Below are 27980 nucleotides of genomic sequence, written 5' to 3' on the forward strand. Positions count from 1 at the left end.
ATAGGGAATCCACTCTGGATTTGTGTAGCGTTTACTCCTTAGTCTTTTCTTCTCCTGCAAGGCAGTGGAGGTTTAGGATCTGAGTTTTCTATTCCGTAGATGGGCTACCTTCCCAGGTTGACAGTGATGCCCCTTCTGTTGCAGTTCTGGTTTACTTCCTTTTTTTGGAGTGCTGCCATCTATCAATAAAGAAATAACTATTTAGAGCTTATTAGGAGCATCTTTAAATTTATATTTAAAATGGGTGAAGCTTGAGGCTCCTGGCAAGTGGCCAGTTAGGCCCTTCATACTGCAAAGGGTTTTTGCATCACTGATGAAGAAGATAAACCTGTCTCCATTGTTGTGCCTGTGTTCTGTCTGCCTAAGCTCTGCATCATTTGTATAACTGCTTGAAGGTGTGGACTGAGAAATGCTGTTTTGGTTACTGGGCTTGTGGCTGGTAGCTTTGTACGTAGAGTTGCACATTAAGGCATACACCCATGGAATCTGTTAATGTGTCTTGTTTGGATACCTCCTAATTCCTAGGGCATTAAATGGTGAAGCATCAAGATCCAGGATGAAGATAAGATAATTAACTTTAATCTGAGCTCCTGCCTGAGGTGGGAATGTGTTAGGTGCTCCGTCTGTCTGCTTCCATTTATACTTAACCTGTTTTTTGTTTTTTAAAGTATTTATTTTTTTTAAAAAAAGAAGAAGCTTAAATGGGACTCTTCAAAACTCAGGACAGCAGACACACTTTAGGAAAAAGTTACAAAGTTTTCATCTTTAGGAAAAAGTTTTCATCTTTAGGAAAAAGTTTTCATCTTTAGGAAAAAGTTACAAAGTTGTGTATCTGAAGAAGTGTGCATGCACACGAAAGCTCATACCTAGAACTAACTCAGTTGGTCTTTAAGGTGCTACTGGAAGGAATTTTTTTATAAAGTTTTCATCATTATCTATAGAACTTGTCAGCCACTGCTTGCTCACATTTCCACAGTTGTATTGAATTAAGCAAATGGCATTATGCCACAATGCAAAGGTCCTAACTGCAGTATATATTTAAAGCAGTATCATTCCTCTTTGAACAGCCATAGCTTTCCCCAATGAATCAAGGGGAATGTAGAGTGTTAAGGGTGATAACAGTTGTAAGGAGACCCCCTTATTCCCTTCACAGAGCTACAGTTACCAGTCATTTAACTATCTATCCTCCCTTCTCAGGGAACTCTTGAGAATTGTAGCTTGATGAGGCACTTTTGAGGCACCGTGTAGCGCAAGGGTAGGCAACCTAAGGCCTGGGGGCTGGATGCAGCCCAATTGCCTTCTCAATCTGGCCCACGGATGGTCCAGGAATTAGCGTGTTTTTACATGAGTAGAATGTGTCCTTTTATTTAAAATGCATTTCTGGGTTTTTTGTGGGGCATAGGAATTCGTTCATTTCCCCCCCAAAAAATATAGTCCGGCCCACCACATGGTCTGAGGCACGGTGGACTGGCCCATGGCTGAAAAAGGTTGCTGACCCCTGGTGTAGCACATGTGTATTCCTCCATGTTTCCACCTGCAAAAAAAAAAAAAAGTTATGTTAATTTTGATTTCTGTTCATATGCATGCTTATGTTTTTGTTTTCTTATATTATCTGTTTTGTCAGTACTTAATTGAAAACCTCAATAAGTGTTGTTGTTTTTTAAGTGAAGACTGAAGACTATTCAGACATTCAGATATTTACTCATCTTTACAGAAATAGGTTGCTTGGCTGATTTTGCTTTAATTGGCAAACAGGTGGCAGAGTACAGCTTCTTTTTGGCCGGGGGAGTTCACCACTGCTACCCTCTTAAGGATCCCACTGAATTAAGCTGTGCTCCCAAGGCTGCAGTCTGGCTCAGCCACCTTTGGTACCTCCAGTTATTCAACTTCCAAGTTGGCAAGGTCTTTAAATTACTTCTGCTCATAGAGTTATCCTTTGCCATGAAATTCCCTTTAGCTGGGATTCTAGAGATAGGGATAGTGGTCTTGCGTCTGCAAATTCTGTGTGCTTAAAGTAGTGTAAACTGCTGTGGCTGAAATGATGCCATATATCGGATTGCCTTTTTAATGCTTTAAAAAAACCATGCATGCTATACAGGAAACTTGAAATTCCTACTGTGCTGGAATGACTGTTTAAGTTCCTCAGAAATATTGCAACACTTGAGAGGATTAGTTTTGTTAAACATGATAGACTTGATAAATGGAGTATGTGTGTGTATTTGAAATGAATCCAGTTTACTTTAGTGTTCATCCTTATGTCATCATTCCTCTTACTCTGGAGAAAAGCCCCTGCTCATTCAGGGGCGCCGACTTATAAAAAATATTGGGGGGGCGGGGGCCCATACCGACTTATAAAAAATATTGGGGGGGCCCAAGACCTCCAAACCGCTGCTGCTGGGGGAACGAAAGGGGCGAGCCCTGGGCTGCCCCGACCTTAAGTGAACCTGTGAGGGCCTGCCCTTTGCGGCAGCCGATTGGCTGCCGCCGTGGGCGGTGAATATTAATGAGCTAGGGGGAATCCCTGCTTCTCGCGGGGCTGACGCCAGCCCCGCGAGATTGTTGATGGGTCGAGAGCCCGCAACCCCACCCCCTCTCTAGATCGGGAGTGGCTTTGTTTTAACTCATTACTGAATGTATTTTAAAAGGTAACTATCGTCAAACAAGGAAAATAAAAAATACCAACATAATTTTGTGATTTTACAAAGCATAATATAACTAATAATTTTCTTAAATTATTGGGGGGGCAGAGCCCCCCCCCCAAACGAATTTTTGAGGGGGCTCGGGCCCCCTCAGGCCCCATGGAGTCGGCGCCTATGTGCTCATTGTTAGATTGAAGTGAGTAGTAAAAATCTCATTTGGATTTCTTGGGTTGGGGCCCAGGGGGATGAATAATTTCTCCTGACAGAGGTTCTTCAGCTTTTGTGAGCACCACTGGCTCTGTAGGTTGGACAGCATAGCTTATAATATTTTTGAATTAAGCATATTTGTTTTAGTAGGACTCAGCTAACATGAGGACATCACTAAACCAGTCTGTCCATATTTTAAACGTTAATAAAAATCTGTATTATTTGCAAGGCAGCATCTGATCAGGTTGTCCAAGCAATGGCAGGAGTTGTAATCCCACAGTGATATGTGCCGCATACAGAACTGTCCTCACACACAAAGTATTTCCTGGGCAATTTTTCCCTGTATATGTGGGCTTCCATTTTTTTGCAAAGCAGCAACCTGGTCCATTGAGGGGTGTAGCACAAAGGGAGACTCTGGAAGAGCCCCTTCCTTGCACAACTGCCTTGCAGAGTAGGACAGTTGCGTCTTTTGCCTGGCAGTCAACTCCACCACTTTCATCTGAACTTACATCTCTCTCCAGGCAGGAAGAGACCTCTGGATGCTCATGTAAATACTAGATCCCAGAATCCTGAACCAATACACCCTGGGTTTTCCAGTTGATTCCTTTCCATTCTCTTTGAGGTTAAACCGAGCACCCAACTCCTTCTATCCATCCCAAAGATCAGAAGAGTTTGCTTTTCTCTGACCCCCATATCCTATACCCAGTAGAGTGTCTCTGCAGTTTTAGGCATTTAGAGAATTACAAAGATCCCTGAGGTTGGCAAACATCTTAATAACCAAAATTATATTAGTTTTTATTAAGAACAGTTTGACAGTACCATCCCAATAATGTGTACCATGTGATTATTCCAAATGTGTCGGTCAGCTCTCTAAGCTATAGATAAGTTAATTATTACCCCTGTTAACAAGCTAATCATGGGAAGGCAAGAGTATGTTTATTATGATAAAGCAGCGTGTGGTAATGTGAGAAGGGAAGTCTCTTCTTTTTCTGCAATGTTCTGCATTGATCTTGGATTTTCCATAGATATGGATTACTCAGTATTACAATTAAAAGCTTTTTAAAAAATAGAAAATAAAACCTTTTTGGAGGAGCAACATCAAGCCTCTCTATGCAGCTCCCTGCCATGCCACCATCCAGTTAGTATTACAACCAGTTAGATTGTTACGAGCCATTCTGTCCAACTATTCTGTCCCATGTGTTTTGTCATTGCTTGGCCACTAATTAATGGGCAGTCAGTGGAGCAGATCACCTTGACTATTTGGGCAGTCATCTCATACACTCCTGTGGGATGCTAGGTGGCGAAAGAATTCCATCACCTGGCCTCAGTGGGGTGTGGGCGACAAGTAACTGAAAGTAACAGATTTCTTTTTCTTCTCTTCCTTTTAGTTTCAGAGCTAGGTTGCAGAGCCTATAAAAATGTTTCTGTTAAGAAGTAGCTTTTGGCTTTCTATGGTACTACTGTTGCTTTGGGGCAGATATTGCTGTAGATCTAACACCGCCTGCTTGCGAGTTCTTGTTCCTGTTTCCCTGCCATACCTGTACATTTATTTGTAAATAAGCAGCTTACAATCGGGGACAAAGGAACCTGTTGCTCTCCATTTCTCATTTTTTCAGTCTTCACCAAATTTTCATCAGTTTGTGTGGGAAGCAGGATTAAGTTTTTTGTTAATTTCTCCTTGAGATGCATATTTTGCAAGCAAATTCTCCCAATACATTGCATTTTTTGTATTTTTATATGTTGTTTTAATTAATGTACGCATTTTATGCACACTAATGTAAACATTTCCATATACTTCATTTGGTTGGAGAACAGCATCAAAAAATTCAGAGAAGTGCGAGTTCAAAAGGATAACACTGTTTGGCTGTGTTGAGAAGTATGAGTTAAAAGCAAACCAGACCAAATTTCTCTTCCATCCTTAATTACTACAATGACACCTCAAAACATCAACTCTTTTTCTCTCCAAAAGAAAGCTCATTCCTTACATTCTTGCCTAAATCTCATAGCTCACTAGTCAGCCATGCTGTAAATAGTTTTATTACTAACAATATTATTGGTAGTAGTAGTATTAATAAAAACTAGTGTCCTCTTAGTTTCAGTTGCCCAGTAATAGTGATCGGTCACAGGGTTGATGTTGGGATAGCAAAGTAAAAATTGTAAAGGTATTTGCTTATTTTAAAGTGCTGTCTAAATGACTGATGAGTTATTCAGTAACTAGTGCTGCATTTGAATATGTATGGTATCAGAAGTTATATATATTAGCCCTTGATTCCAACTTGGAGAGGTACGTGGCAGTGGTAATTCCCTGTGGGACTTGCTATGAAATACACAGAACTTTAAAAGGTGTGTATTGGCAAGGCTTTCAAACAAGGGATTTTGGAAATGAAGTGAAGATGGGTGGAGTAGGTGCATTTCTTGTGCATAATTGATGCTTTATGTGAGCTCAATTTCATTGTTCAGCATTTCTCCAGTCAATTACTTTAATAAAATGAGCATGTCCCAAATTCAGGTTCAGACTTAAGGTCCACAGTGCCTGGGACATTGTCAGCACTAAATCACTATCATGCTTGCTTAAATGAGTTAATTTTCTAGTGAGTAATGCATAACTACATCTTCAGTGGAGTGGGCTTTTATGATACACGGTCCTCATTCTCGCCCACATGACATGTTTGGGGGTGGGTGGGGTGTGTAAAGAGAAAATACATGAAGTCAAGAAGTTTATTTGCACCGCACACCCTAAGCCACAGCTTAGCTTAGCATCAGCTTCTCACCAGGAGTCTGCCCTGCAGCTTTACATGGTCTCCCTAGGCCAAGATTTGGCTTAGCATGCCATCTGAACTAGGCCAATATAAATGCACAATGCTGCAGTTTTAGACTCACCCTGTAGTAAGCCCCATTGAACTCAATAGGGAATACGTCTCAGTAGACGTGTATAAGATTGAATTGTTTGTCTTGTTGATTGCCAAGTTCATAAACTGAGGAGGCAGGGGACAGTGGTTTCCAATGAAGAGAGATTTATATTTAATTGAACTGCTATATGTTATGTCTTGCTACCTGCTTACATAAGTGGTTATCCCCTTGAGTTGTTTTTGTTTCGTTTTGGGTGCCTTTTCGTAGCCCATTTCCCCCCTTGCATTAATTTCAATTCTTGAAAAAAAAGTGTTTAAGAAAACTCAGTAAATACAATGTTTTGTTTTTAATGTGTGCAAGAATCAAGCCTGTTTCCTTTTTAATGGCCCTTCTTCAAGGCATTTCCTTGGTAAGAAAGGGAGCTGGGGAATGGGGAACCTCCATTAAACCTTTAGGTGCTGCTGTGGCAGCATTCCAGACACAAGGGTCCACAGTAAATTAAACTCCCATGGATCCTGACAACCTTGCTACATCTACCATGGATCCTTGCACCAGGATGCTGACACAGTACAATGGAGGTTCCCAGACAAGCTTCTCTATTGCACAGCCTTGTCATTATTTTTTTGTTTTCCTTCACGCACTGGGATAAAATGGATTTTGTCCACGTGCAGTATCTAATTTCTTTTTTGAGAACAGTTTCATCCATGCTTCATTTTTAATTGTTGTATACCACTGTGACATCTTGTAATGTTTGGCTGTATCTATTCCAAATAAATGGATAAATTAAATAACAGCTTAGCATCGTTTATATAGCATTCGTCTCAGCCTTTCTTTCAACATCCATGTAGAATAGAAGAGTTTCGCTACTCCCATATTTTAGATTAGAATGACAGAGCCTAGTGGCTTGTCTAAGGCTAAGTGGTGGCCTTAGTGGGCATATTCACTGAAATACAATTTGAACAAAGGACTTCTTTGCTCACATTCTTAAGCCCTTTTGCACTGCACCAGCTCCTATATAGCTACCCCACTACTTCAATATCATTAACCTGTGTCTGTTATATAGCAGGCAGGCATCTTCCTATGCTATAAAATGTGTGTATTTAGAGCTGTCTTGACAGAAATGTGTTTAGCCTGCAAACCAAGAAAAATAATATGCATTTGCATTTAAATCCTGCATCTCATTATAAGAGAAAATCTGTGTCCGCTATGCTGATGTGTGTTATTTGGTAATCCAGATTCTATCTTTAGAGTGAGAAAAATCTGTCTACTTTTCCGATAAACACAGCTTCTAAAGTCAAGTTTGTAGTTGATCACAGGCCCAACCATAGGAACTGAACGCCTACAGTCCTAAAATCAGTTCTTGTTAGGGTTTTGTTTTGTGTTTTTTCACTAATCTAATTTTAAAATCTGTTTCTTCACTAATCTAATTTTAAAATCTGTTTCCTCGCTGTACACAGAAGACATACTTTTATTTCCCTGCAGGTACCACTTTCTTTTAAAATGGGAATTGAAACAGTTTACTAAAGTTGCCTTACAAATACTACTAATGTTATTAACCCCTCTGGTGTGTGACTACATAAACAAGCACAATAGTATCTGCCAAGAGTAGTAGCAAAAGCCTGAGAGGGAATTTGTCTTGCCAAAGATGGCATACAGATATTGGTTATGGTTTTCAGAACTCAGATAGCTTGTTTACTACAGTATTTACTTCCCTGTGATATTGAAAGCATGATTCCTGCTGCTTGAATTCTATAGTTTGGTTCAACTCTTAATCCTTGAGCAGCAGCCACCTGTAATGAGAAATCATGGCTTGTGCAAACAAGTAATTGAGGGTGAAATTGGAGTGTCCAAAGGGAGGAAGCAGCCTGAGGTTCAGTCACAGATAGATAAACTATGGTGTGTTTTGCTGAGCTGAGCTGTTGAGCTTGAACCAATGAGTTGACTGGGCGTGGAGGTGCTCCTGCAAAACAGAATGCAGTCTGAAACATAATACAAAGGCATCCCTGCTTTGAATAAATGCCAGCCTTTGCTTAGGCCAATGATGGCCAAACTTGGCCCTCCAGCTGTTTTGGGACTACAGCTCCCATCATCCCTAGCTAACAGGACCAGTGGTCAGGGATGATGGGAATTGTAGTCCCAAAACAGCTGGAGGGCAAAGTTTGGCCATCACTGGCTTAGGCCAACCTTTGTCAACCGGGAATCCAGTGGCTGTGTTTATCTGGGACTGATGGGAGTTGTAGTCAAAAAAAATTGGAGGGCACCAGATGTCTGAAGTCAGGCATAGATCTTTCAGTCAATGCATAGATCATAGATTGAATCATAGAACTGTAGAGTTGGAACCCCCTGCAATGCTTGTTAGCCAGGCTCCTGACAATTTTTCACTACCTTTGTGTAATCCAACATACTTACTAGAAGTGAAAGCATGCAAGAATAAGACAGCTCTTTGCATCTCTTATTGCTACAAGGCATCTACAGTAGAGCCAGGGCATTGTATCCCATGAGATTAACATGTGAGCCTCCAAAATAAGGTAATATGTAAGAAAATTCAAAAAGTCAAGTAGTGAGACTGGATTAATTAGGAACCTTGTCTAATCCATATAATATTGGCACTTGCTTTTCGCTGCAGGAATTCTTTATTAACATATGCATAAGTTTATGTTTTACTCTATCCTGCTGCTGTCTTGACAGCTAGGTTAAATGATGCTTTCTTCTTAGAAAGAAGAATTCAAATCTCTTTCCCCCCCTAATCTGAAAAAGCATTGCATACAAGAGAGGCAGAATTCATTCAATTTCCTGTTAATTTCCTTGGTTGTCTAATTTTATGTAAATCCACAGAGCACAGGTTTTAATTCAGCCACTCTCATCAAGAGACCAGAGACAGACACAGAATAGCGGTTGGGGTGGGGATAGGATTTACCATTTGGGGGGGGTGCTTTAAAAAGAATTCAGCAGCAGGAGAAATTTTACATTTTAATTGAAAGTGTTTGTTTTTCTCCACACAATAAACCTTACTTTCAACAGGAAAGAGGGGGAAGGGTATTAGATAGTGAAAGGAACTAATTCTGCATCTCAGGAAAATGACAATTTCTTCCAGGCAGACCTATAGTATCATCTGGGATTAGTAATGGTGGCATTCTTTGTCAACATGTCATCCTTGAAAGTGAGGAACAAGGGGAGCGGCTATCATTTTCCCTGCTGCAGGGTGTCAGCAAAAGATTCATTTGACTCTAAAGGGGATTATCCCTTCTTCTGTCCCCTGGAGAGACAAGGGAGTTTATTACAGAAGCTGAGGAAAAGGGGGTTAGCACAGATTAGTATTATATTATTGGCAGGGCAATGATGTATGTTACATACAAAAAAAATGCAAAATGTCTCTACCCCTCCCCTTCTTATTTCTGACAGAGTCCTCATCACTCTGTCCTCCTAGCTGTATCATCAGAATGCAGGACGTCACATGAAAATAGTGGTTGATGTGACTCTGGGTTCTGTGGCCAAGGACACTCTTATTCTTCATCATGCCTGAACTGCAAACTGGAATGCAGCAAAACTGAGAAAACTTTTAAGTTTGAAGTAAAGGGCCAGAGCTCAGGACATGACTGCAGTCCCTCCCACTCCACTTAGCACCCCTAAACTCCACCTGCCTCGTTGGGGACAGTAAGGGGGTGGTTTCAGAAGGCAGAAACAAACACACACACTGTGTTTTGTTGCTGATTGTCTTCAAAAGGAAAGAGAGGGAAGTTGGAATATTCTTGATAAGGCACTAAGGACTCAGCTATACAGCTGCAAATGTAACATTTTAAGTGTCTTTTAAGTGCATTATACAAATGTGACACTAGATGGTCTGATGAGCTAATGACAAATTCCATATACAGTGGTACCTCGGGTTACAGACGCTTCAGGTTACAGACTCCGCTAACCCAGAAATAGTACCTCAGGTTAAGAACTTTGCTTCAGGATGAGAACAGAAATCACGCTGCGGCAGTGTGGCGCCAGTGGGAAGCCCCATTAGCTAAAGTGGTACCACAGGTTAAGAACAGTTTCAGGTTAAGAACGGACCTGCAGAACAAATTAAGTTCTTAACCTGAGGTACCACTGTATACTTTACAACATTTTTTTAAAAAGCATTTTCCACAGCGTTTTTTATATCTATGTAGATTCAGCCTGAAAGAGACAGGAGCCAGAAGAGACACATGTATACTATCGGTGGTAGGATGGAACACATACACAGTGCAAATATTTTGTTACAGATCCTTCATGGCACATATTCGTACAGTATGCTCAACCAGTATCCAACTGTGTATTCACCCCCTCTGATGTTAGCTTATGTAAGGGGCTGTATCTAGTAGTCTCTTAGCATTATGCATCTTGGGAAGCTGAGCTGCCCTTAACGTTATCCACTGGAAATCATACACACCCAAGCTTTGAAGAGAAAAAAAATGTTCCACTGCTATACTTTTATCATAGGTAATACTAGGTTGTCAATGGGGTTATTCCAAAGTGTGTAGCTTAAGGGCTAAGAGACCTTTGAAGGTCATTGAGTTGAATGGGCGTGCTCTTTGGCCACTCATTTCAGTTGGGGTTTGTTTTTTAATGGGGCTTGTGCAAGTAAGTTGTTGTGCTCACCCCATGAATCAGATGATCACCAATTGACCCAGTTTTGTTAATTGGCTTCTATATACTTCAAGCGGAAATCTTGGAGCATGCTACCACATCAAAATATGAAAGTAATGAAAGAATAAGACCCTGGCATGAATAGGAATAGAAGGGCTCAGTTCACATCTTATGTAATCAGATGTAAATAGTCATCCGCTGGAGTTAAAAGACATGCTCAGCAATGAATCCAGCCGGTATGTTACATAGTTAACACTGGAGAATGAGACATGTCTGTCTTGCTCACCAGTGATGCCTTTTAAGGACTTTAATTAACCTAAGTTTGCATTGTGTTGGTCCTTCATTCATTCAGTAGAAGTTGTAAAGGGGCAGAGAAATCTGCCACAGCAATGTGACCGTTGAAAAAGTGTTTCTTATCAAACACAAGGTCAGTGAATTATTTTTCATCTGTGCATTGCCTGCAGTGTAAAAGGTGTCACACGCATCAAAACTGTGTTCTGCATAGATAGAAGTCCGTACCTGATTTGAAAGAAATGGCATGATTCATATTTTATTAATGCTTCCTATGTTTGCTCATTGTCATCTCTGATTAATCTGTTGAAAACAAAACAAGTACAAAGGAACTTACAGTGACAACAACTGAAAAAATAATCAGCCAGTGCAAGAATGAGACCTTGAAGAAGAGAGATTCTCATGGTTTCGGGGGATTTTTACATAATTAATAAAAACTTTTTTAGGTTAGGCATAATCAGTCATGAGCTTTGTAGAAAGGCTTGCAGCTGAAATGATGAAAGTGTGTGGAAACCATGATCTCCCCAAGTTCAGATGTGCAAATTCAAAATGAAATTCTTCATTTAACTTGTGAAGTTAAGAAATAGGAGTGTGGTTGCATTGTGATATCATTGCAATTTGTCACTGGAATATTTAAAACTGGTGTTTATGAATGCTGCATAGATAGCAATTTCCCGCTTATTTTTATCTAACCTATTTCCCCCTGTTTTTAATTAACCTATATCAAGGCTGGGGAACTGCCAGCCCTCTGGATATTGCTGTACTGCAGTTCCCCATCATCCCTAATCTTCGACCCAGCTGGATGGCATTAATACGCATTGGAGCCAAACAGCTTCTGGAGGACCACAGCTTTCGCAACCCTGACCTTTATTGGTCTACATCTGTGCTCAGATTCATAGCTGTAGAATTCAGATTCTAAAGTGGTCCAGGATATATCCAAATCATGAGTCAATCCACTTTTCTGAAGTCCATTTCTTATGAACACGGAAACTGGTTGCAGGGTGGTCTCAGAGGAATGTGGGTTAAGCTTGGTCGCACGGCAAAGTGGCCAAACAACTGTGTTAATCCACCACAACCCAGAAGTGCTTCAGCCTACAGGTTCCATTTAATGGTCTGAAGTAGTGGCAGAGATTGGCAATTTTTCCTGCCGTGTGCCTCCCTCTATCCTCCTCCCTTCTCTACCTGCTGTAGCAAACAGAAGGGTGAGTGTCAGCAAAGAGGCCAAATGAGAAACACGCGGGAGAAATTGTCACTTCATTGTCTTCCAGCTCTTGGTGACACTTTTCAAAGTACCTATGTGGCATCTCCAGGTCGTGTGACCTGGTCTCTGTATGGAAACAGTGGTTGGCAGACTGAGAACAACCAAGGGAATAAAACACCTGCTTCGGTTCTTGTGCAAAACTATCAAGGAATTATAGTCTGGTTTCAGCATCTCAGACCAAGTAGTGGCAGTCAGGCATTTTGAAACACATCTTGGAGGGTAGGGAGAGAAGTCTCGTAGCTTCATGGTAGAGCACCTGTTTTACATGAAAAAGGGCAGGGCTGGGAATGCCCCCATCTGAAAATCTGGAGTGTCTCTGCCAGTTAGCATAGACAACATTGTATGAGGGAGCCTTCTGTGTTCATATATTCGTACAAGGCAAAGTGAGTGAGTGATTCTTCTGCGGATGCCTGGAAGTCCACAGTAACCAGGTAGCATATCATAGACCGTCAGCTTCATGTAATGAACCAGGCAGTGTTTGGTGGTCCCCACTTGACCCCCTCTATTCCCCTTCTTATATTTGCAAAGGAGAAATGCAAGTCATTGATAAGCTTGCATGAGTGTCAGATTGAGAGGAACTCAAGCAATCAAGTGTGAAGCAATCAAGTTTCACCCCTTCTGATGTTGGAAGAATCGAAACCCCCATGATTCACTTCAGATATTTCACATTTCCCTTCCATACTTTCAGGGCAGTGTTTTTGTTTATAAGAAGTAGGAATTGGTGCGATTAAAGAGGCGTCAAGTCCAGTTATGAGCAAATAAATAAGATGCTAAACTCTGTTTAACGATACTGCATGGTTTCCTCATGATCTTTTCCATTAGATGTGCAATTTTGTACAAATGAGCTGAGGTATTCAAAATATTCAGACTATCTGTTGTTCGGAAAAAAGAGAATCTCCCCTTTTCTAGGGTTGCATCAGCGTATTAATTTTTGGAGGGTTCATTCAATTCAGAGAACCTAACTTGAAATTTCAATAATATTTCTGAAAACTCATTTGGAAGTTCTTTCAGAAACCTTTCTGTAACTGAATGTGATTTATTTTAAAAGGATGCTGTTTGACTGCAGTTTTAGTTGTAGGTATTTTGTATATAATTTCCAAGTTTGATCAATCCACAGAGCATCTTTAAAAACAAACCACACATACACACAAAGGCATCTTTTTACCAAAAGATCAGGTTACAACATATGTCCTCCGTCACCAAGGTTAGTGAAGAAAGGCCTTATGTTGTACATATAATGTGCCATAACTAGCACCAAAAGTGAAGAGGGTTACACACTTTTAAACAAAGTACAGTTTGATTACATGGAACAGAACTTTTATTATGATCATCTCAGGCCTTTGGCACAATGTGGGGAAATTGTAATGATTCACTTTTCCAACACAGACCTCCCCCCCCCCATTAATGTCATTCTTTTGTTGAAGAGCAGAGTGGTGGAGCATTTGATAACAACCAAGTATCAGCTGGAGAGTGCCTGGGCTTTCTACATGGCTAAAATACTGGTCAGAGTGAGGTTGGGTTCCCCCCCCCCCCTTCTAAACATAACTGGGAAATGATATGAGGCATCACATGACTTCTTTGCCCTAGCAGAAATTTAGTATCTTCACCTCTCATCTCCTTCAACTGTTGGGGCAACACAAATAGCCTCTGTTGAACCTTTTGACCTTTATTTTTCCACATCCAAACTATTTTTTCTCTTCTGAAGCACCCGCAACTTCCTCTCAAAAGAGAAATGCTTGCAAAGCAAACATGAAAGAAAATGCTTAGTTCTTCCATAATTAAAAACCTCCTTTTAAAAAACTAAATCAGAAACTTACTGCAAGCTACCATTTGCATAAAGAGTATAATGTCTAGAAATTTAGAATTTCCACATTTACTCACAGTTATTTGAATCCATTATGTCATTTAAAGGTAAAGGTAAAGGTACCCCTGCCCGTACGGGCCAGTCTTGACAGACTCTGGGGTTGTGCGCCCATCTCACTCAAGAGGCCAGGGGCCAGCGCTGTCCGGAGACACTTCCGGGTCACGTGGCCAGCGTGACATTGCTGCTCTGGCGAGCCAGAGCCGCACACGGAAACGCCGTTTACCTTCCCGCTGGTAAGCGGTCCCTATTTATCTACTTGCACCCGGAGGTGCTTTCGAACTGCTAGGTTGGCAGGCGCTGGGACCGAGCAGCGGGAGCGCACCCCGCCGCAGGGATTCGAACCGCCGACCTTTCGATCGGCAAGTCCTAGGCGCTGAGGCTTTAACCCACAGCGCCACCTGCGTCCCGATTTATGTCATTTAATGATACATTAATGTCATTTAATGATACATTAATGTCATTTAATGATACGATTTATGTCATTTAATGATTATGTCATTTAATGATACATAAAATGGATTATTAGGGCACAAACAATTACATCAATAAAGCAAGAATGTTGTGGTCTTCCGCAGATGAATTCTGCACTAATAGGTATCTCTGGAATATGGCTATGATAAATATGACAATTTTTCCCATTACTTGGTATTTTTTGCCTTGGTTTTTTTTAAAAAAAACTTTTTTTAGCACAACCCTATCTATACAGTGGTACCTCGGGTTAAGTACTTAATTCGTTCCAGAGGTCTGTTCTTAACTTGAAACTGTTCTTAACCTGAAGCACCACTTTAGCTAATGGGGCCTCCCACTGCTGCCGTGCTGCCGGAGCACGATTTCTGTTCTCATCCGGAAGCAAAGTTCTTAACCCAAAGTACTATTTCTGGGTTAGCAGAGTCTGTAACCTGAAGCGTATGTAACCCGAGGTACCACTGTACATGTTTACTCTAAATCTCACTTGGTGGGGCTTGTTCCCAGCTTAGTGTGCCTAAAATTGCATCCTTAAAGATTAAAATGCACTCATCTGTTTATCCTGGTAGATAAAAAGGAGCTATTATCCAACTTGGCATCCTTCTCTGCTGGTTTTAGACTCACACTCCAGTTGCGCAGAGCTGTGATATTTGTGAAGAGCATCTTATGCCATTGTCAACATAGTGACATCTTACGGAATGGACTGCTGCCCAGTGCTCAGAGCACATGATTTGCACACCAGGTTCAATTTACATCATCTCCCAACAGGGCTGTGGAACTGCCACTGTCAATCATTGTAGGAAACTAGATGGGCCAAGGGCTGCTTCCTGTCTCCCTATTCAACTTCTGTTAGACTACTGTTTTGTCCGTTGACTGCAGAAGTCTCTCTCGTAATTTTGCACTGCAGTACTTAAAGCATGCAATGCACCCATGCGTTAACAAAATACCACCAGTTCATTCTGCTGTCCTACCCCTCTGGCCACACTGGCCCTCCTTTCTTCACTGTGATAAAAACTTTGCACGTTATGATGACTGCTGCCTGCCTCCACTTCATAAGCTGAATGAGGCTAGTTGTGACATTTTGTCTGAGTGCAGCCTTTAAATGCCAAAACGTTATTTATTTGCTGACCCAGCAAGTCACAGGCTCAACCTATACGTAAGTTTCGGGCTCAGTTGCGTATAACTGCTCTTATCGGGCTAATCATGTACCCAGTGTCAGAGAAAAGCTTACGTATTCTGCTATAATGTGGTCAGACACAAATAGCATCAAAGATACTTCTCCTGAATTCAGATCTCATGGCAAGGACAGTGTGGGAAGGAACCAGCAATAATAAAACCCCAAGCGTAGGTGGTATTAACTTTCCCTTATTTCCTTTTTGTTATGGCAGTGGGCTGAAGCAATCTTGTCTACAGCAAAAGTGAGAAAACAGAAACAGTCCACCGAACTCTGAAATGACTAGATGTTGATCACATCCTGATAGCGGGTTCAAAGGAGTTACTGACATTGCTCTTGCCATATTCTGTGACATGTACAGAAAGCAACATTTTAAAAGCTGATGTGCAAAGTTCTAAGCCCATTTTGGAGGGTGAACTTTCTCTCTTTGTGCAATTTGCAGTAGCCTTTGGTGAGCAGCTGTAGTTTGACAGTTTAAGGCAGGCATAGGCAAACTTGACCCTCCAGATGTTTTGGGACTACAATTCCCATCATCCCTGACCACTGGTCCTGTTAGCTAGGAATGATGGAAGTTGTAGTCCCAAAACATCTGGAAGGCAGAGTTTGCCTATGCCTGGTTTAAGTGCAGGTGGCTGCAACCATGAGCTTGGGATGCATATCCCAGCCCTGTCCATGGTTCCTTTTGGATGTGGGCTACTGTATGAAACTTCTAGTAGAGTTCACTAGTAGAATTCTGTCAACCTTAAGTTTCAGCTATGAAATATAGTGACAGGATAAGTGCAGTAATGGAAGGTGGTTGCCATTTAAGATCCCTGCAGATGCCACAACACTTCCAAAGTTCTATTTTTTAAACTGCAAATTCTCAAGTTAGGGCTCAAGAAAGCTGTAAATAGATGCCTTATTCAAGTGTTAGGATGGCTCTTTCTCCTTCCCTCCCTTGCCTACCATTATTTGTCCCATCTCCAAAATACTCTTTGATCCATAGCTCTTTTTGTTCCTGAACTTTCCTAGCTGTCTCCAAAATCCAGTAGCTTCCAGCAAACCTACCCCAAAGCGCTCACATTGTCAAGATTACAGTGCCACAGAGTTAGTGTTCCTTTCTCTTTTGTGTAGAATACTTTCCCTTCTTGTATAAGCTGATAGACTCAGCCACTCTTCTTTTTGTTTTTAATAGCTCTTTTGGGGGCTAGCAAACTGGGAAAGTTTTGGGGGTGAAATGACTAATCTAGCATACCACCAGTTGATACATTTGCCTGAGTGCAAGAACCACAATGGTAATTTGCTCAGCAGCGGCGGCAAAGTTGTGTACAATGTTTGGTTGGGAATAGTGCACAGCAAGTCATATCAAAACTTAGTGGGGTGTTTCCGCAGTGGCCTCACCAGTGGCCAAAGATTGCTACTAGGAGCTTGCTGAGGGTGTGGAGGCCCTGGACCACAAGAGAAATGGAGCTATGAACATTGCAGTGTCAAAAACAATGTAGCCCAGCCAGCTTCTCTAGCAGGAACATTGATGTCTGCTAACTAAGCCATCTTTCTGGGTTCCTTTTCTGTCATTATCTTGGTATGGGAACACAGGCATCCACTTTTAGCCCCTTCTCCCATGCATCTGCATCAGACGAGTAAATAATCTTTAGCTTTTCAAGGTGAAAGAAACTATGCAGCTGGCATTGGTAAAATATATGCTTGCAGAAATGGAACAGGTATTCCTTGCTTGTTGGCCACATTCACACAAAGCCAGATTTTGACTTCTGCTGCTTCGAGATAACGACTCTTTCTCTGCATTAAAAGGTCTGGTTGTGGAAGGCCTTTGCCTTGCTTATGCTTATAAAATATGATTTATTCCTTCCTTAATTTTTTTTTTAATGAGTCGGGGAAGCAAATAAGCTGTCCAGTCCTTCCCAAAATATTTACTCAGTTGTCTTTGCCTACTTGGACATTTTTGATAATATCTTTGCCCAGTTTTATCAAGACATGAAACAGCATGCTCTGGCAAACCTTGGGGGAAAGTTGAGGAGCCAGGTCATCTCGGGGTCAGTTCTGATGTTTCTCCTTTAGTGAGAGAGAACACATGAGCAAGGGATGCTTACAAGTAGATATATTACATTACTCATTTATAAGAATGTTCGTCCTAGTCTAACTTTACTTTGAAACATGTGGATGAAAATCACCTGTTCCAATGAAATTTGCATTAGCTTTGCCATAAGCAAAGAATTATTGCCTCATCAAATGCAAGGTACAAACTCAAGAAGGATGCCCTCAGTGTAGGTGTTGTCTGTGGTCAATAGCTGTTTTCTGCTTTCTTTAGGCTGATAAGTGATAGTCACAGTGACCTCAACATTTGCTTACATCTCTTTTCTCATACTACATCCACAGGGTTACAGAATATGAATCACAATGGCAAAAAACAAAAATAACATAATTCATTCCATTTCTGAAAGCAATATGAACTGGCCCTGCCATTTGGTCAAGTGAGGCAGCTGCCTCAGGTGGTGGATGCCAGGATATGTGTGTGTGGAGTGATAGCAAGATGTTTGAGGAAAAAGCTGTCTGTACCAAGTGATGTCTTTGCCCTCAAGTGCGGTGGAGGGTGTCCTGGTCACCTGTGTTCAACTGCCAGCCCAGTCAGTTAGTTCTGTGTATGAAAAGAAATTACCACAGATAACAACATGTCTTGGGCTGGCCCTCCTATTTAAGGATGCTTCCAAAAGGCAAAACTAAGGGGCAGTTCTCAGTTATTGGCATCTGTGTGTCCTCTGTCGGTTGCAGAAATAAACACTGGAGGAAAGAGTGCAGCTGCTGCACTCTTTCCTTGGTCCTGTAGTTGCTGCCCTACCTACAGGTAAGGAATGGTTTGACACAGCATTATGCCCAGCATAAACTTGGGCTTATGATAGATCTCATTCCAGGTGAGCCACAAACTTTATTCATTCTTCATTCTTCGCTTACCACTCATGGTTTGTCTGGAAAAGATGAACCATGAACCTGGGTTTAGCTGTGACCCTAAACCAATCTACAGCTTAGCTCTGGGTAGTGCAGTAGCAGCAGGACCAAACCCACACGTTTGCTCATTCACACTAAGTTTTGACAACATTATTGTGTGAACTGAGTCTATTTATAGCCATACTTGATAAGATTATAGAGGCAGATAAACCTTTAAGTCTGTAAGGCAGGACAAGGTTTAGGAAGGACCAAGTGTCCACTTTTGGATTCATCCAGTGTTAAATTGTGAAGAAGCAAGGTACTTTAGCAAACTGTCATTATTTTCTGGATCTCAAAATGCTGCCCAATATAAAACCAGCATGTACTATGAGCAAGGCATATGGTCTTAAATATGAGGGCAATGACAACCATTCCTTGACTTAAACTTTTTGCAAATGCAGCATTTTTTCCTCATGTGCACATTTCTGCTCTAAGAGATGTGTGTTGCTTTTGCGCTTTTCTTTAGAAAACTGGCTTTCTTGAGAACCTGAGTACAAAATTTACAAAACACAAGAGACATTTCTCAGACTTGCAGGTGGCTTTTCCAGTAGAAGCACACACCCCTTTTGCAGACCCAGCTAAGGTACGAGGTTCACCACGGAAGTCAAAAGCCTCTTTACTGTTATGTCATTTGAACTTTGTGGTTAGAATGGGTGTATTTTTGATTGACTAGGGTAGTACCTGCTTATCTCTTTAAAAAGAAAAGAAAGAAAGGCATTATGTATCTGGTAAATAAATGAAATTTGCAGGTGTGTGTCCACAAGAACCTTGGGAGTGTGCCAAGTACTTAATTTAGCAGTTAACTTCTTATGGGCTGCCTAAAAGGTGTGAGTGCCAAGTCTTAAATTGCTGAAGTCCACAAGAAAACTTTACTTGGATTGTATCCACAGAGAATTAAGGAATCGCCCGATCTACCAAGAGACTAAGAGAAGAGCCTGTCAGGGACTCGCTGTTGAGGCAGTCTTGTAGAGAATGAGAGGGTTGGGTGTGTTTCTTTACTTACTTACTTACTTACTTACTTACTTACTTACTTACTTACTTAAACATTTCAGATTTTAAGCCCAATTTGCATTTTAGCGATAACATACTTTTTATTAAGAATCTCCTCGACCTTGTTATACCAACCACTAAATATTCTCAGTGGGGAGGTTATGTTAAGTAATATGTTTGAGCATTGAATGTGTAAGTTTATGTCTTGAGTCAATGAATAAAACAAACACCATTAGATGTTCTGCTGGATAAATGTTTAATGGTCCTTGTATTCGTATTTGTTTAAAAACAAAACAAAAAATTGGGGGGGGGGTTTAATAAGAAAGGAATCTCTTCAATCTAAGCTTTTAAAAAAAAAACACCACACAAATAAATCTGCAAACCTTCAGAGAGGTATATTGATGTTAGTCTTTTTGCAGCAAACCAGCAAAGAATCTTGGGGCACCTTAAATACTTTTAAAATGTGATGGCAAGGCTTTGGAATAAAATTTCTGCAAGTTAATGAAAATCCTGTGCTGAATAGTTTCACAATTAATTTGATTATGAATTAACCACATGCTGTAAACAAAAAAAGGTTGTGCTTGTTCTAAGAGAATAACCCATCAGGATTGGTCAAGCAGAGCACTCATGCACTCTAGAGTAGTTTTAAAGCTGCTGGCTTGTGGCCCTGACTACCTGCGCATTTCTTAACATTTCCAAAGACCTATCTTTATGGCCTTGCTTATATGACCTTACCACCACTCTTCTGTGATTGAATGCTCCAGCTAGATGTGCCACTTCGGACTATCTGTGCTGACATGGCCATTAGCTGAGAAGTAAAGCACCGCACAGAATAACTTACATATGGATGATTACCCAAATCACATATTCTGTTTACAGTGGCACCTCTGGTTACGTACTTAATTTGTTCTGGAGGTCTGTTCTTAACCTGAAACTGTTCTTAACCTGAAGCACCACTTTAGCTAATGGGGCCTCCTGCTACCGCTGCGCGGCCGCTGCATGATTTCTGTTCTCATCCTGAAGCAAAGTTCCTAACCTGAGGTAATATTTCTGGGTTAGCGGAGTCTGTAACCTGAAGCGTATGTAACCTGAAGCGTATGTAACCCGAGGTACCACTGTACATGCATGTTTGGCAGACTGTTGGCAGGGCTGGCCCAAGATATTTTGCAGAAATGTAGCTGGCACCCCAAGTTAAATTTCAAGCTATTTGGGTACTTGAGACAGAAAATCCACAATTACCTTCCCCCTCCTTGGCAGTAAAAATCTAACAATCTAAAGATATCTAGATATCTAAGATAGATAGATAGATAGATAGATAGATAGATAGATAGATAGATAGATAGACAGACAGACACCCAAAAGCATTTGGAATTGCTAGTGCAGGCATAAAAGGTGGTGTTGCATTAACCAGCTCTTACTTCTGAGTAAATGCATTCACAGTTGGAATCGGAGTTGGCCCAGCCAAGGAGGCAAACTAGGCAATCATCAGGGTGACTCAATTTCAGAGGTGCCTGTCTTGGTTCTAAAATGCATTGGGGAGAGAAGCCACGGTTTGCACTTGTGGAGGAGAGGTGCGCAGAGGCATCTCTGGCTGGTCGATATTCCTTTCTGTCCAGGAGGAGACAGTAGGAAGCCTTCTGATGTCCATTAGCTGTTTGTGGCATAGAAGAAAAGTGGCAAGGGGAAGGAAAAGAAGCAATGGGCATAAATAACCAAATAAGCTCATAGTATAACAGCTAGCTCATCATGTCATGTGTTGCTGTGCTGTTTGGAATATAAAGTGTTTTCTTAGGAAAGCAGGAATAAAAGACAACCTTGGGCTAGCCCTGGCTGAGATGTTAAGCTCGATTCACTACAATGAGATTAACTACTAGTGCTCTAATTTTATAGGGCTGATATGTTTGAGAGTACAGTATGAACAGTTATAAAATCAAGTGGGAGACCTCGTTTCTCACTACAGGAACATCGTGCTCACATTCCTAGCTTAGGGGGTGCTTTCTCCTTGGTTGCAGTTCAGTGAGCATTTAGCCACTTAATACCCACTGATGTTTAATTTGCCTAACCACCTCCTGGCCTGCTGCCTCTGGGGGTGCAGCTAGACAGGGGTTTACTATTGCAGATGAGTCGCTGTAAATGGGTCATTGGCAACAGTTTGGTTTTTTAAAAAACTTACTAGATTTTGCATGTAAATGGTAAATCCCAATTGAATTTGACGGGGGTAGGGGTTAGGGCTGGCATTTTTGAACCCTAAAAAAAAAAAAAATCATTCCCAGAATAAGCACCCATCCAGAGGCACCCTGGGTACAATGGGGAGAGTTGTGCTGGCTGCTAGTTCCCAGTGTCGACTCCAGAAGGCAAAAGACCTGAGAGTGCTTGGTATTCTCAAGCCAAGCCAGCAGTGGCAGAAACCAGCTATTTTGCTTGGCTGGTTAGGGAGCTTCATAGAAAAGCTTTTTTGATTCAAACAAGCAAATATGGGGTTGCACTGGCTGCACACGTGGCTGCAGTAGCATGTCGGGACTTCTGGAAAACTTTTTGCTTTGAACCTGAACCTCGTGAGACACAGAAGTGAATGCAAGGAGTGTAAATCATTGGCTATGTGAATAGCAGCAGCATAAAGCCTCTATAGGCTGACCAAGATGCTCAGAGTTTGGCCTTCTCAACTTTAGACTTCAGAAGCAAGGCTCAGGACTCCAGGTTTCATTATGGCTGCACACAGTCCAAACAGGACTCTGATAGGTGGCCTCTTTATTCCATCCATTTCACAGAATTAAACAACCCCCTAAATTTCATTCTTTTAAAAAATAGGAGGGGCAGGGATGTGAAAACTGAAGTTTAGGGGGTTGCCTGCCTTTGTTTGTCTGTGTTTCATTTGTTGTGGGGAGGTCGTCTTCGCATCACGAGTTATTCTTATGTGAAACTGGTATTTCGTGGTTCCCACAATAGTTTCTATGGCAGGGGGGATGCCTGCCAAAATACAAATTTGTGACTTTACTCTGTGGCTTCGATTACTTTCTTCAGTAACGTTCTATACATGCGCGTATTATATTTTTAAAAATATGTTTAACCATAAAGCCGCATAGAGGTTTAATTTACAGTTAGGCAGGGTACAGATTTGGTTAGATAAATAAAATGTAGGTCTGAGAATAGGGCTATTTCCTCTCTCTCTCCCCCCCCCCCCCCCCCGCTTCTGTAGTGGCACAGTTGCATTGTGTTACCATCTGCTGTGGCCTGATAATCATGTATGATTTGGTGGCAGCACATGCAGTGGTTGCATATCTCAGAATGAACAGAGCATTTTCTGTGGGCTCTAACTCCTGACCCCTGGCAACTCTAGTGATGGTGGGACATGTGTATTTAGGCAGCACATGCACAGCTGATGTCTTCCTCGGGAGCATTTCTCTATCCCATTCCAGTTTACTGGCTGCTGTTTGCAAAAGGCATCAGAAAACTAAATGCAGTGATGTCCCCCTGCATATTTATTTTTATAAAATTGAATGGGGATATATTCTGGGAGAAATGCAGATAGATAGCGGTTTCATACACTCCATAACATATAGTTAGGTCCTCAGAAGCAGGAGTTATTAGCACCAACTTCTTGCTATCATGTGTACAGTCCACAAAACATATGCGTGACATTATCAATCGCAGCTTCATTCCTTTCCTTTCCTTTAATTTCTGGAAGTGTTTTTCCATGTAGAACATGCGTGGTGCTCCACTTTTAACACTGAATGAGATCCCTGCCTCTACTGATCCTACCTTTATTATTCCTCATAAGATTATTTTCTGAGTTTTCTCTCTGTTTCTGAGTGACAAATTTGATTTTTGCAGTTCTGGTGAAGTCAACTGTGGGCGAAACTGGGCAAGTATGAAATGGCAGAAATGCTTGAGGCAGTCAGGAAAGAAGCAAAACTGCTTCTTCATATGTTGCTTTTAAAACAAGCTCCTCTCTGTTTGCTCTGTCAGAAAAGGGTTGACGGTTCATGGTCTAGTCTTCTCTTCCAATTCTTGCTTTTAAATAATAATAATAACCTTAGAGGAATCAGCTGCTAGGAATGCACCTCCTTTTGGAAGGTGCAAGGTAGAAACTGAATGTTATGTGCTTGTTTGACACATTCCTTATGAATGAGCTGAAATTCCCAGAGTGAAGGCCTGCATGTTGCATTTACGGACCCTAAGACTGAAGAATAATTTCTTAACATGAAGTAAAGGTAAAGGGTAAAGGGACCCCTGACCGTTAGGTCCAGTCGTGACCGACTCTGGGGTTGCAGCGCTCATCTTGCTTTATTGGCCGAGGGAGCCAGCGTACAGCTTCCGGGTCATGTGGCCAGCATAACTAAGCCGCTTCTAGCGAACCAGAGCAGCGCACAGAAACTCTGTTTACCTTCCTGCCAGAGTGGTACCTATTTATCTACTTGCACTTTGACGTGCTTTTGAACTGCTAGGTTGGCAGGAGCAGGGACCAAGCAACGAGAGCTCACCCCATTGCGGGGAATCGAACCGCCGACCTTCTGATCGGCAAGTTCTAGGCTCTGTGGTGTAGCTTCACATAAAAGCACTGGTGGATACTCCCCATTCAAAAGTAATTCTTCTAAGTGGGTCCTCTAAAACTGAGACCCATCAGATGTGGCCCACAAATCATGGGTTTGAGAGGTTGTGCATGTGTGCTTGCCACACTCTGGTGTTCTATACACCATGCAGTAGTGCCATGGGACCTCCTTTTCCATAGGCTCACCCCACAGACTGCTGCAATGTTTAAAGGCCTGCAACAACATGGGTCTTTCCATGGTGCCATCACTCTACAGAGAGTTCTATGGGAAAGACCCATTCAGTGACTTCAGCAACATGCCTGCAAGCTTTTAAAGCAGGGATGAAGACATCCCACCCACCAGAAGTTGCTTAACTACAGTGCCTATTAAGAGTGATCATCAGTCACTCTGACTAAGGGTGATGGGAGTCCAACAGTATCTGAGTACTCACTGGTTCCCCATCCCTGCTTTAAAGATTGCAGTAGTTGTGACACGAGACTTTCCCAAGAAGCTGTCAAGACGCACCTGAAAGCCTGTAGTTCTTTGGCTGTATGGTGATCTTCACCATGCATGCAAGCCTGCTTGCCTGCTTCCATGAGCTCTGTAAAAGTAAAATATATCACTCTAAAGGTGGTACGTTGTATTAGTTTAGATATACTGATGGAGATAAGCACTTCATCTGGGAAGACCATGTCACAGAAACAATCTCTAGACTTTGGCCAGTGCTTCACACAAGAGCACAGCACATTTAGACAATTAGAGTGGCATGATAAATCCTCCCGCTTTGATGGGACCTGTTTCCCATTCATTATCATTCCAACCATCTTGTTAACAAAAGCAGAGCCAGACCTGGATTCAGAACATGCAGCCATACCCAGGCTGGAGTGTTTGCTTTCATGTATTTGTCTCTAAGGCTTCTGTCCCGCCTGTGGAACAGCCCCTGTGTTGCTTCTGACATATGCAGCTACTTTAAAACTTACTTAGCCATCAGTAAGGTTCATTTTAGGATGCCTCCATCTCTCTGTCACCCCACCCTCATGAATTGTGAAACTCAAAAGGCTAAAATTACTCAAGCCCCTCTCTCCTCTGACTTGTATTTTTCAGTCCAACAAGGTTCCTGTAGTGCAGCCGTCCCATGGTGTCCATCCACTCACGCCACTCATCCCATACAGCAATGAACATTTCAGCCATGGCTCCCATTCGCCACACCTGCCAGCTGACATCAACCAGAAACAAGGTAACCACGATGCTATCAGCTTCCTCTGTTTACTTTGCAGGGAGTGGGGGAGAGGAGGGGAGGCGTCTGAAAATCATTTAGAAAACTTATGGGTTAAAAAAAAGGTAGGCTGATAATAGGATTGTCAACTCACTAAACTTTACCCATATCAATGAAAGTCAGGATGATTACTGCAAATATTCACCCTTGAACTGTATTTCACAGCCATCCTCATCCATTTTGCACATCACCTATGAATGTCTGAAAGCTATTCTCAAGCACCAAAGCTGCTGGCATATGCATTTCTACTTTTAGGATCAGCGTTCAGGGGCCCTTGTGAGCAAAGAAGCAGCAGGAGGAGGGGTGCTTAACCCTTCCCTACCGGCCACTTGATTCTCAAAAATTGTTCCAGTTTCCTGCTTTTGCCCTCCTCCTTGGGATTAAAAAAAAATACTTCTTACAAAGGCAAATGTGCTTTGATCTTGGTGGGTGATTGGATTGCTAGATGATTTGGAATGGAGACATTGCAGGAAGGGGAAAGGGGCAAGCACTTCCTCAAAGAAGAACCCTTCCCTAGACTTCAAGGCAACCATGTGAGGCTGCTAATTAGTAAAATGAAATAAAACCTGAAAACATGTATGATCCTAATCATGGGCCTCCTGCTTCTCATCTAAGTTTGGCCCTGAGTGATTAATGTGGGTTCAAGAGCAAGTTGTGGTCTTGGTCACACACTCTTTTCTGACATTTAGTGGTATTTTCTTTCACAACCCCCTCACAGCGTCGAGGTGTGCCTAAGCTGACTATTTAGATACGACTGGGACCAAAAGCATTTTTTCCTAGTGGTTTCTGCATGACATCTCTTCAAAGAGCACATCAAAATAAGTGAGAGATATGCCACTGTGATGTTTGATGTATTGTGGCTCAACTTCCATTGGTTGAATAATGACAGTATAATAATATTGTCTTTAAATTTCCAGCGTAAATTTGTTTCCTTTCTCATATTGTAGTGGGCACAGTGTCACATGATAGCATTTATCCTATGAACTATGGAATATACGCACCTTGTTTCTGTGTTAATAAAACTATCTGATTTTTAAAAGTTGGTGGCCACATTCACAGGTCAAGATGAACTAAGATCCCTAGCTTATTTTTGTTTTGTCCCTTTCTTCTCATATGCAGATAAAGGTAACTGGAATGTGATAGCTTATCACAGAATTGTAGAATTGGAAGCACAGCCAGTGCTTGGTCTGCATTTTAGAGGAATTTGAATGGGGACATAAAACAATATTTAAATATGGTTATCGTGGTGTGTGAACCCAGGAGCCTACTCTCAATCAAGACAGAAATGTAAGCCAGGGTTAAAGTTGACTCCATGAATCCTGGGTTCACACATCATAATAAGATACCCTCTCCTGGTTTGTTTTATCCACTCATGCAAAGGAAGAACAGGTTGTGCATACTAACATGCTGTTCTTTCACAGTAAGACAGGGTCAGCCAGGAGTCCTGGCTTATTGTGTCATGAGAATGCGGTCAGTGGTACAAAACAGTTAGGTACTTCCTACCCTTAAAGGTAAAGGTAAAGGTTATGCTAGGGTGTGCAGGATTTTACCAGCTTTACAAGTTGTCATTTAAGAACTACTTTCACTTTAACTCTCTGATAGCGCTTTTTATTACTGAGTTTTAAGGGTGTACTTTTATATAGATTGGGAACAGACACACAAACAAGCAACTCCCAAGACATTGTGATGCTGTACTTCTTTCACTCATAGCTCTTTGGCCTTCAAACAGGTGGTTCTCCACAGTCCTACACTTATACCATCTGACCTTCCTAGACATTTGCATCCACTCTCAGTGGGGTATTCCTGAACAAACATGTCTTGAGAGATGTAAAGAATGTTTGTTTCATAGAATTTCTCCTTACAACTTTCTGGAGTTGGATATGGTTTCACAGTAGTAATTACCAGTTGCATATTCCCCCCCACACACACACCCTACTCAAGCTCCTAAGCAATGGCAAAGCAATGCACCTTGTATGGTTAAGCATGCTGTCAAACACCAAGGCTGTTAAGAAGTGTGTTTAGCAAATGTCATGAAGTTAGCACATGTTCTATCTTAAGCCCCTTAGAGAATTATTCTGCTGCACTTTAGACCCCAGAAAACGTTGAGAATGTTTGACCTGGGCTCAGAAGATTTTTCATTCTCCTGCTCCCTACAAACTGAACATGTTCTCTACACATCTAGTCTCTTGGATCTAAAATTGCCCACCAGCATTCAGAGAAAATTAAACCTAAAACATAAGAATAAAAAGAGTTAACGAATTATAACCTACAAGAAGCTTAGCTAAGGGCAAATATTGAAGTCTGGCAGGAAGTGGTGAATGAGGATAGTTCAAATCTTGCTTGGCTCTTCAGGGAATATAACACAAAGTACCTTATATCCAGCTGTCCTTGAACATACCCACAGAATAAGTCCCATGACTTTTGAAAAGGCTTTGAAAGTCTCTGTGAGTGCACCTCAAGAGACTTATTCTTAGAATAAAAAGCCATAACACAAGTCTACCCTGAGGATGGAAAGCTCCCCTGTTGCATGGGCTGGCTTGAAGTTAAGCTTGTTGCTGTGGCTGCTGACAGCATCCCAGTGTGAGTGACTGTAGAAGCCCCATGGCTTAAGGACTCTCATGGATTGGACATGCGCCAAAGCAGATCCACAGCATCCTTAAGTTTATGATGAGGCGGCTTATGTGAGAGAAAGGAGCTGTCTTAATTCATTTTTACAGACTGAAAAAAATAATTAAGGCTGCTCCTTCCAGTCAGCGATTAAAATTGCAACGTGGGAATTTTGATGAGGCATACCACTTGTTTCTGATTTTGTGATTTTTACTCATGTGAGAAGCCAATGGGAAC

General features: G+C 41.7%; 1 protein-coding gene across 14 annotated transcripts in view; it reads left to right on the forward strand.

The window, feature by feature from the left end:
• The window catches only part of TCF7 (transcription factor 7), a 114627-nt gene that overhangs the window by 48808 nt on the left and 37839 nt on the right, over positions 1-27980 (forward strand). For all 14 annotated transcript variants that reach the window (XR_014153461.1, XM_081850383.1, XM_081850384.1 and 11 more), the window contains one exon: positions 24965-25097. Coding sequence is in view for 13 of the 14 variants with exons in the window: in XM_081850383.1 (XP_081706509.1) it covers positions 24965-25097 (133 nt within the window). In the remaining variant the exon portion in view is untranslated. The remainder of the gene's footprint in view (positions 1-24964; positions 25098-27980) is intronic.

The sequence above is a fragment of the Podarcis erhardii genome, assembly GCF_964252035.2.
Source record: "Podarcis erhardii genome assembly, chromosome: 2".
In the NCBI taxonomy this organism is placed as follows: Eukaryota; Metazoa; Chordata; class Lepidosauria; order Squamata; family Lacertidae; genus Podarcis; species Podarcis erhardii.